General features: G+C 48.5%; 1 protein-coding gene across 1 annotated transcript in view; it reads left to right on the forward strand.

The window, feature by feature from the left end:
• The first annotated feature begins 3,762 nt into the window (after window positions 1-3,762).
• pigs (phosphatidylinositol glycan anchor biosynthesis, class S) overlaps window positions 3,763-10,000 on the forward strand; it is an 18,093-nt gene continuing 11,855 nt past the window's right edge. The window contains exons 1-3 of the mRNA XM_038964820.1: window positions 3,763-3,861; window positions 4,106-4,183; window positions 6,564-6,744. Of these exons, the coding sequence (XP_038820748.1) occupies window positions 3,763-3,861; window positions 4,106-4,183; window positions 6,564-6,744 (358 nt within the window). The remainder of the gene's footprint in view (window positions 3,862-4,105; window positions 4,184-6,563; window positions 6,745-10,000) is intronic.

Here is a 10,000-nt window from a genome sequence, read left to right on the forward strand (position 1 = left end):
GTGGTCCATGGTTTTGTTCTGGGTTTGTGACGGTGTTTCTCTGTGTGTTCCCAGGGTTGTTCTGGTGTTGTGACGGTGTTCTCTTGTGTCGTCCATGTGTTTTCAGGGTGTTTTGAGACGTGTTCTCTGTGTCTCCATGTGTTGGTTCTGGTTTGTGACTGTTTTCTCTGTGTCGTCCAGTTTCTGGGTGTTGTGACGGTCTTCTCTGTGTGGTCCGTGTTTGTTCTGGTGTTTTGACGGTGTTCTCTGTGTCCTTCCAGGTGTTTTCTGGGTGTTGTGACGGTGTTCTCTGTGTCGTCCAGGTGTTGTTCTGGGTGTTGTGAACGGTGTTCTCTGTGTGGTCCAGGTGTGTTCTGGTGATTTGTGACGGTGGTTCTCTGTGTCGTCCAGGTGTTGTTCTGGGTGTATGTGACGGTGTCTACTGGTGTGTCCGGGTTGTTCTGGGTGTTGTGACGGTGTTCTCTGTGTGTGTCCGGTTGTTGTTCTGGGTGTTTTGACGGTGTCTCTGTGTCGTCCAGTGTTGTTCTGGGTGTTGTGACGGTTTTCCTCTGTGTCGTCCATGTGTGTTCTGGTTGTTTGTGACGGTGTTCTCTGTGGTCTTCCAGGGTTTTTTCGGTGTTTGACGGTGTTCTCTGTGTCGTCCAGTGTGTTTCTGGGGTTGTGCGGTGTTCTCGGGTCGTTCCAGGTGTTCTGGGTGTTGTGACGGTGTTCTCTGTGTCGTTCCATAGTGTTGTTCTGGAGTGTTGTGACGGTGTTCTCTGTGTGTCCATGGTGTTGTTCTGGTGTTGTGACGGTGTTCTCTGTGTCGTCCAGGTGTTCTGGGTGTTGTACGTGTCTCTGTGTCGCCAGGTGTTGTTCTGGTGTTGTGGCGGTGTTCTCTGTGTGGTCCCAGTGGTTGTCTGGGTGTTGTGACGTGGTTCTCTGTGTCGTCCGGGTGTTGTTCTGGGGTGTGTGAGCGTTGTTCTCTGTTTCGTCCAGGTGTTCGGTTGTTGTGACGGTGTTTCCTGTGCGTCCGGTGTTGTTCTGGTGGGGTTACGGTGTCTCGGTGTCCGTCGGGTTGTTCTGGGTCTTGTGAGGTGTTTCTCTTGTGTCGTCCCAGGTGTGTTCTGGGTTTGTGACGGTGTTTCTCTGGGTCGTCCCAGGTGTTGTTCTGGGTGTTGTGACGGTGTTTCTCTGGTCGTCCGGTGGTATTTCTGGGTGTTGTGACGGTGTTCTCTGTGTGTCCAGTGTTGTTCTGGTGTTGTGACGGGTTGTTCCTCTGTGTGGTCCAGTGTGTGTCTGGGTGTTGTGACGGTGTTCGCTGTGTCGTCCAGGTGGTGTTCTGGGGTGTTTTGACGTTTTCTCTGTGTGGTCCGTGTTGTTCTGGGTGTTGTGACGGTGTTCTCTGTGTGCCATGTGTTGTTTCTGGTGTTTGTGACGTGTTCTCTGTGTCGTCCATGTGTTTTTCTGGGTGGTGTGAGACGTGTTCTCTGTGTCGTCCAGGTGTTGTTCTGGGTGTTGTGACGGTGTTCTCTGTGTGGTCCAGGTGTTGTTTCTGGGTGTTGTGGACGGTGTCTCTGGTGTGGTCCAGGTGTTTGTTCTGTCTTGGTGTTTTACGGTGTTCTCTGTGTCGTCAGGGTGTTGTTCTGGTGTTGTGACGTGTTCTCTGTGTCGTCCAGAGTGTTCTGGTTGTTGTGACGGTGTTTCTCTGTGTTGTCCGGGTGTTGTTCTGGGTGTTGTGACGGTGTTCTTCTGTGTCGCCAGGTGTGTTCTGGTGTTGTGACGGTTTCCTCTGTGTCGTCAGTGTTGTTCTGGGTGTTTGTGCGTGTTCTCTGTGTCGTCCAGGTGTTGTTTCTGGGTGTTTGTGACGGTGTTCTCCTGTTGTCGTCCAGGTGTTCTGTGGTTGTTGTGACGGTGTTCTTCTGTGTGGTCCAGGTGTTGTTCTGGGTGTTGTGACGGTGTTCTCTGTGTCGTCCAGGTGTTGTTCTGGGTGTTGTGACGGTGTTCTCTGTGTCGTCCAGGTGTTGTTCTGGGTGTTGTGACGGTGTTCTCTGTGTCGTCCAGGTGTTGTTCTGGGTGTTGTGACGGTGTTCTCTGTGTCGTCCAGGTGTTGTTCTGGGTGTTGTGACGGTGTTCTCTGTCGCACAGTTGTTTTCTGGTGGTGTGACGGTGTTCTCTGTGTCGTCCAGGTTTGTTCTGGGTGGTGTGACGGTGGTTTCTCTTGTGTCACAGGTGTTGTTCTGGTGTTGTACGGTGTGCTCTGTTGTTCGTCCAGGTGTTTGTTCTGGGTGTTTGTGACGGTGTTCTCTGTGTCGTCCAGGTTTTCTGGGTGTTGTGACGGTGTTCTCTGTGTCGTCCAGGTGTTGTTCTGGGTGTTGTGACGGTGTTCTCTGTGTCCTCCAGGTGTTGTTCTGGGGCCTGAGAGAGCTGAAGAAGGTGCAGCTCCTGTCTGTGGATCGTCCCCAGGTGTTTATAGAGTGTGCTGGGAAAAGCCTGCGCTCCTCTGTTATCCAGAGCTACAAGACCAACCCAAACTTCACCACACTGGTGGACGCCTTTGACCTGGTAACTAACCTGACCAACCCAAACTTCACCACACTGGTGGACACCTTTGACCTGGTAACTAACCTGACCAACCCAAACTTCACCACACTGGTGGACACCTTTGACCTGGTAACTAACCTGACCAACCCAAACCACCACACTGGTGGACACCTTTAACCTGGTAACTAACCTGACCAACCCAAACTTCCCACAACTGGTGGACACCCTTTACCTGGTAACTACATGACCAACCCAAACACCCACTGTGGACACCTTAAAACCTTAACTAACCTGACCAACCCCACCACACTGGTGGACACCTTTGACCTGGTAACGTACCTGACGCAAACCCAGACTTCACCACGCTGTGACACCTTTGACCTGGTAACTAACCTGACCAACCCAAACCACCACACTGGTGGACACCTTTGACCTGGTAACTAACCTGACCAACCCAAACTTCACATACTGTTGGCACCTTTGCCTGGTAACTAACCTGAACCAACCCCAACTCACCACCTGTGTACGCCTTTGACCTGGTAACTAACATGACCACCCAAACTTCACCACTCTGGTAGACACCTTTGACCTGGTAACTAACCTGACACCCAATCTTCACGCACACACTGGTGGACAATCTTGACTGTAACTAACCTGACCAACCCAAACTTCAACCACACTGGTGGACACCTTTTGCCTGGTAACTAACCTGACCAACCCAAACTTCACACACTGTGTACTTCTTTGACCTGGTAACTAACCTGACCAACCCAAACTTCACCACACTGGTGGACACCTTTGACCTGGTAACTAACCTGACCAACCCAACTTCACCACACTGGTGGACGCCTTTGACCTGTGTAACAACATGCCCGGCCAAACTTCACCACACTGGTGGACACCTTTGACCTGGTAACTAACCTGACCAACCCAAACTTCACCACACTGGTGACACCTTTTGCCTGGTAACTAACCTGACCAACCCAAACTTCTACCACACTGGTGGACACCTTTGACCTGGTAACTAACTGAACCAACCCAAACTTCACACACTGGTGGACCCCTTACTGTTAACTACCTGAACAACCCAAAACACCCACATGTTGAACGCCTTTGAACCTGGTAACTAACCTGACCAACCCAAACTTCACCACACTGGTGGACGCCTTTGACCTGGTAACTAACCTGACCAACCCAAACTTCACCACACTGGTGGACGCCTTTGACCTGGTAACTAACATGACCAACCCAAACTTCACCACACTGGTGGACACCTTTGACCTGGTAACTAACCTGACCAACCCAAACTTCACCACACTGGTGGACACCTTTGACCTGGTAACTTAGACTCACCAACCCAAACTTCACCACACTGGTGGACACCTTTGACCTGGTAACTAACCTGACCAACCCAAACCACCACACTGGTGGACGCCTTTGACCTGGTAACTAACCTGACCAACCCAAACTTCACCACACTGGTGGACACCTTTGACCTGGTAACTAACCTGACCAACCCAACTTCACTACATGTTGACACCTTTGACCTGGTAACTAACTGACCTAACCCAAACTTCACCAGCACCTGGTGGACACCTTTAACCTGGTAACTAACCTGACCAACCCAAACTTCACCACACTGGTGGACGCCTTTGACCTGGTAACTAACCTGACCAACCCAACTTACCACACTGGTGGACGCCTTTGACCTGGTAACTAACCGACCAACCCAAACTTCACCACCCTGGTGGACACCTTTGAACCTGGTAACTAACCTGACCAACCCAAACCACCAACTGTGGAACGCCCTTTTTGACCTGTAACTAAACATGACCAACCCAAACTTCACACACACTGTGGACACGTGTGACCTGGTAACTAACGCTGAACCAACCCAAAATTCAACCACCTGGTGGACCCTTTGACCTGGTAACTAACATGACCCAACCGCGAACTTCACCACTCTGGTAGACCCCTTTACTGGGTAACTAACGTGAACCAAGCCCAAACTTCACCACACCTGGTTGGACGCCTTAACCTGTAACTACCTGACCTATACCGTAGATGCTCTCTATGATCTCCTTCATCTTTCTACTTTACATCAGGTTGTGTGTTGCACGTCTCTCGGTCCCCTTTTCGTGCTGTTGTCTCCGTGGGAACTAAATACCAACCCCAAACTTCACCAAAAACACTAGGGGGGACCCTGTAACCTGGTAACTACCGACCAACCAACTTCACACAATGGGTGACGCTTTAACCTGGTACTCCACCTCATTTTAATTTCACAATTTACCACTTCTGCTGTTGATATACCCCTCATCCTCGAGACACAGACCTGCTCTGATCAATACCTAAAAGGACATCAGACCTGCTCTGACGCCACCTCGGCCAATGACCTGAATTGGTCACTTGCTTAAAGTGCCTTGTTGACTAGTCAGCGCATGTTAACGTGGTGGAATGTGGACAGGTGTTCTCACAGTGTCGAATAACTAAGATGAATGTTATCTGTAACGAGTAGATTTGACGGTGTGATTCGTTAACGAGGTAGAATTGGACAGTGTAAGGGTTCGACGAGGGATTAGTGACAAGTGTATCTGTTAACATGAGGTGATTAGTGGACTGTTGTGTTGTCTGTTAACGAGGTAACTACAGTTATATCTCAATGTTGTTAGTAGTCTGTTTACGGACGTCTTCGAGGTAAATGTGGCGTGTTATCTGTTGTAATCTTCTGCCTGCTGTTTTAATCTTTCTCTCTGTGCAGGGTTACATCTGTTACGAGTAGATCCGTGGCAGATTAATTCTGTTCGAGGTAGATAGGGACAGGGCGTTATCTTTAACGGGTAGAATATGACAGATGTATCTGTTAACGAGGTGATAGTGCAGGTGTAATCTTTACGAGGTAATTAGGTGACAGGTTTTCTGTTAACAGGTAAATAGTGGCGGATGTATCTGCTAACGGGTAGATTTAGTGGAAAGGTGTTTATCTGTTTAAACGAGGTAATATGGACAGTTTACTGTTAACGAGGTAGATAGTGGACAGGTGTAATCTGTTAACGAGGTAGAATAGTGGACAGGTGTGATCTGTTAACGAGGTAGAATAGTGGACAGGTGTGATCTGTTAACGAGGTAGAATAGTGGACAGGTGTAATCTGTTAACGAGGTAGAATAGTGGACAGGTGTAATCTGTTAACGAGGTAGAATAGTGGACAGGTGTTATCTGTTAACGAGGTAGAATAGTGGACAGGTGTAACTGTTTACGGTAGATATGGACAGGTGTATCTGTTAACGAGGTAGATATTTATTTGGACATTGTTAGTGTTTCTAGTTACTCTGCGGATGGGTGTTTGGGTCATATTACTGTTTGGGACAGATGTTGTATCTGTTACCCTAGGTAGTAAATAGTGGACTAGCGATTACTTATCTTATATCTATCTTCTTCATTCCTAGGTGTATTGATCGTTTGTGGCGGCTCTATCTTGTTAACGAGTACGAATAGTGGTATTCCAGGTGTATCTGTTGTTAACCAGGTAATTAGTGGACAGGTGTTATCTGTTAACGGGTAGATAGTGGACAGATTAATCTGTTAACGGGTATGAATAGTGGACAGGTTTCATCTGTTAACGAGGTAAATAGTGTACAGTGTTTATTCATGTTTAAACGAGTAAGATAGTGGACAGATGTAAGCTGTTAACTAGAGGTAGAATAGGTGGATCAGTGTTTATCCTGTTACGAGGTTGCTAATTTTTAGACTAATAGTTAGACAGGCAGTTATCTGTTAACGTCGGTAGAATAGTGACAGCTTTTTGTTATCTTGTTTAACTGAGTAAATAGTGGGACAGTGTGATCTGTTAACGAGGTAGAATAGTGGACAGGTGTTATCTGCGTCCCACATTACACCTTATTCCTTAAGTCCTTTAGTTCTCTGGTCAAAAGTAGTTTACTATATAGGGAATCAGGTGCCATTTGAGACAGACGGAGATACATGCAGAGTTGGCCTGACCTTCAATCTTTATCTCCTCCCTGTCTGTCCCTTCCCACAGGAGCTGCCTGAGAATGAGAACCTTCACCCTCCCCTGAACATCAGTGTGGTGGACTGGCGAGCGTTCGGACGCTCCACCGTGGTGGGAAACTACACCATCAACAACCTGAAGCCCTTCAAATACACCCCTCCCCCTGCGCTGTCTGCGCCAACCTCACCACGGGGACCTGCCAGCAGAGAGGGTAAAAGTCAAATCCTACAAACGGTCTCTTGTTGTAACAACGTCCTTTCAACCAGTTTTGTCCGCTGGGATAGCGACTGTTGAACAGGACTTTCAGGTGGTGCTGTTTTAGTGACTGTTGAACAGGACTTTCAGGTGGTGCTGTTTTACCGACTGTTGAACAGGACTTTCAGGTGGTGCTGTTTTACCGACGGTTGAATCGGACTTTCAGGTGGTGCTGTTTTACCGACTGTTGAAACAGTACTTTCAGTTTGTGCTTGTTTTACGACTGTTGTAACAGGAACTTTCAGGTGGTGCTGTTTTTACGACTGTTGAACGGACTTTCAGGTGTGCTTGTTTACCGACTGTTGAACAGGACTTTCGGTGGTGCTGTTTTACCCGGCTTGTTGAACAGAACTTTCAGTGTCTGTTTTACCGACTGTTTGAACAGGATTTCAGGGTGTGCGTTTTAACCGCTGTTGAACAGGACTTTCAGGTGGTGCTGGTTTACCGACTGTTGAACAGGACTTTCAGGTGGTGCTGTTTTACCGACTTTTTTGAACAGGACTTTCAGGTGGTGCTGTTTTACCGACTGTTTGACAGGACTTTCAGGTGGTGCTGTTTTACCGACTGTTGAACAGGACTTTCAGGTGGTGCTTGTTACCGACTGTTGAACAGGACTTTCAGGTGGTGCTGTTTTACCGACTGTTGAACAGGACTTTCAGGTGGTGCTGTTTTACCGACTGTTGAACAGGACTTTCAGGTGGTGCTGTTTTACCGACTGTTGAACAGGACTTTCAGGTGGTGCTGTTTTACCGACTGTTTAACAGACTTTCAGGTGTGCTGGTTTACCGGGGGGGGGGGCTGTTGACAGCCTTTCAGGTGCTTGGTTTACCGACTGTTGAACAGGACTTTCAGGTGGTGCTGTTTTACCGACTGTTGAACAGGACTTTCAGGTGGTGCTGTTTTACCGACTGTTGAACAGGACTTTCAGGTGGTGCTGGTTTACCGACTGTTTGAACAGGACTTTCAGGTGGTGCTGTTTTACCGACTGTTGAACAGGACTTTCAGGTGGTGCTGGTTTACCGACTGTTGACAGGACTTTCAGGTGGTGGCTTTTTAAACCGAACGTTGAACAGAACTTTCAGGTGGTAGCCTGTTTACCGCTCTTGAACAGGACTTTCAGGTGGTGCTGTTTTACGGCCGACTGTTGTAACAGGACTTTCCAGGTGGTGCTGTTTTAACCGACTTGAACAGACTTTCAGTTTTGCTGGTTTACCCATGACTGTTTGACAGGACTTTCAGTGGTGCTGTTTTACCGACTGTTACAGGACTTTCAGGTGTGCTGTTTTACCCGACTGTTTAACAGGACATTTCAGGTGGTGCTGTTTTAACCGACTGTTTGAACTGATTTTCAGTGGTGCTGTTTTTACCGACTTTTGACAGGACTTTCAGTGGGTTGCTGGTTTACCGACTGTTGAACAGGACTTTCCCAGGTGGTGCTGGTTTACCGCTGTTGAACCGGCTTTCAGGGGTGCTGTTTACCGACTGTTGACAGGACTTTCAGGTGGGTGCTGTTTTACCCGACTGTTGAACAGGACTTTCAGGTGGTGCTGGTTTACCGACTGTTGAACAGGACTTTCAGGTGGTGCTGTTTTACCGACTGTTTGAACAGGACTTTCAGGTGGTGCTGTTTACCACTGTTGAACAGACTTTCAGGTGGTGCTGTTTTTACCAGACTGTTGAACAGACTTTCAGGTGTGCTGTTTTACCGACTGTGTGAACAGTACTTTTCAGGTGGTGCTGTTTACCGCTGTTGACAGGCTTTCAGTGGTGCTGTTTTACTGACTGTTGAAACAGGACTTTCAGGTGGTGCTGGTACCGACTGTTGAATCAGGACTTCGGTGGGGCTGGTGTCCGACTGTTGAACAGGACTTTCAGTGTGCTGTTTTTACCGTGTTGCTAGGCTTTCAGGTGGTGCTGTTTTAAACACCGAGCTGTTGAACGACTTTCAGGTGGTGCTGTTTTAACCGACTGTTACAGGACTTTCAGGTGGTGCTGTTTTTACCGACCTGTTTAACAGGAACTTTCAGGGGGTGCTGTTTTTAACCGACTGTTACAGGCCTTTCAGTGGTGCTGTTTTTAACCGACTGTTGAACAGACTTTCAGGTGGTGCTGGTTTTACCGACTGTTGAACAGGACTTGCATGTTGTGCTGTTTACCGACTGTTTGCACAGACTTTCAGGTGTGCTGTTTTAACCGGACCTGTGTGAACAGGACTTTCGTGGTGCTGGTTTACCGACTGTTGAACAGGACTTTCAGGTGGTGCTGGTTTACCGACTGTTTGAACAGGACTTTCAGGTGGTGCTGTTTTACCGACTGTTGAACAGGACTTTCAGGTGGTGCTGGTTTACCGACTGTTGAACAGGACTTTCAGGTGGTGCTGTTTTACCGACTGTTGAACAGGACTTTCAGGTGGTGCTGTTTTACCGACTGTTGAACAGGACTTTCAGGTGTGGCTGTTTTAACCGACTGTTAATGGGCTTTCAGGTGTGCTGTTTACCGACTGTTTAACAGTGACGACCAGCTTTCGCGGTGTGTGGTTTACCGCCTGTTGAACAGGACTTTCAGGTGGGTGGGGGGAGGGGGGGGGGAGGGGGGGAGGGGGGGGAGGGGGGGGGGGGGGGGGGGTGGGGGGGGCTTGTTTTACTGACTGTTGAACAGGACTTTCAGGTGTGCTGGTTTACCGACTGTTGAATCAGTGACTTTGCAGGTGTGCTGTTTACCGACTGTGAATAGGACTTTCCAGGGGTGCTGTTTTACCACTGTTGAACAGGATTTCAGTGGTCTGGTTTACCGCCGTTGAACGGACTTTCAGGTGGTGCTGGTTTACCACCCCTGGTGTACTGTGTGTTTTCAGATTTAGGTATGACGCCCCAGTCTAATGTAGACAATGTAATGACTTTGTCATCTGAGGATGTTTCAATCAACATCTACCAGGAGATCTCTCCTGCACCCCCACCTGAACCAGACAAGAAGGAAAAGGTGAGAGGAAGAAGACACACACACACACACACACACAGGCATGCACACACACACACAGGCATGGCCATACACACACACACACACACAACCATAAATCAATGCGCACACACAACACCACACACACACAAGCACACACACCACACCCACAACACACACACCCACAGACACACACACGGCATAGCACACACACCACACACAAACACACACACACCACACACACACACACAACACAC

The sequence above is a fragment of the Salvelinus namaycush genome, chromosome 26 (assembly GCF_016432855.1).
Source record: "Salvelinus namaycush isolate Seneca chromosome 26, SaNama_1.0, whole genome shotgun sequence".
In the NCBI taxonomy this organism is placed as follows: Eukaryota; Metazoa; Chordata; class Actinopteri; order Salmoniformes; family Salmonidae; genus Salvelinus; species Salvelinus namaycush.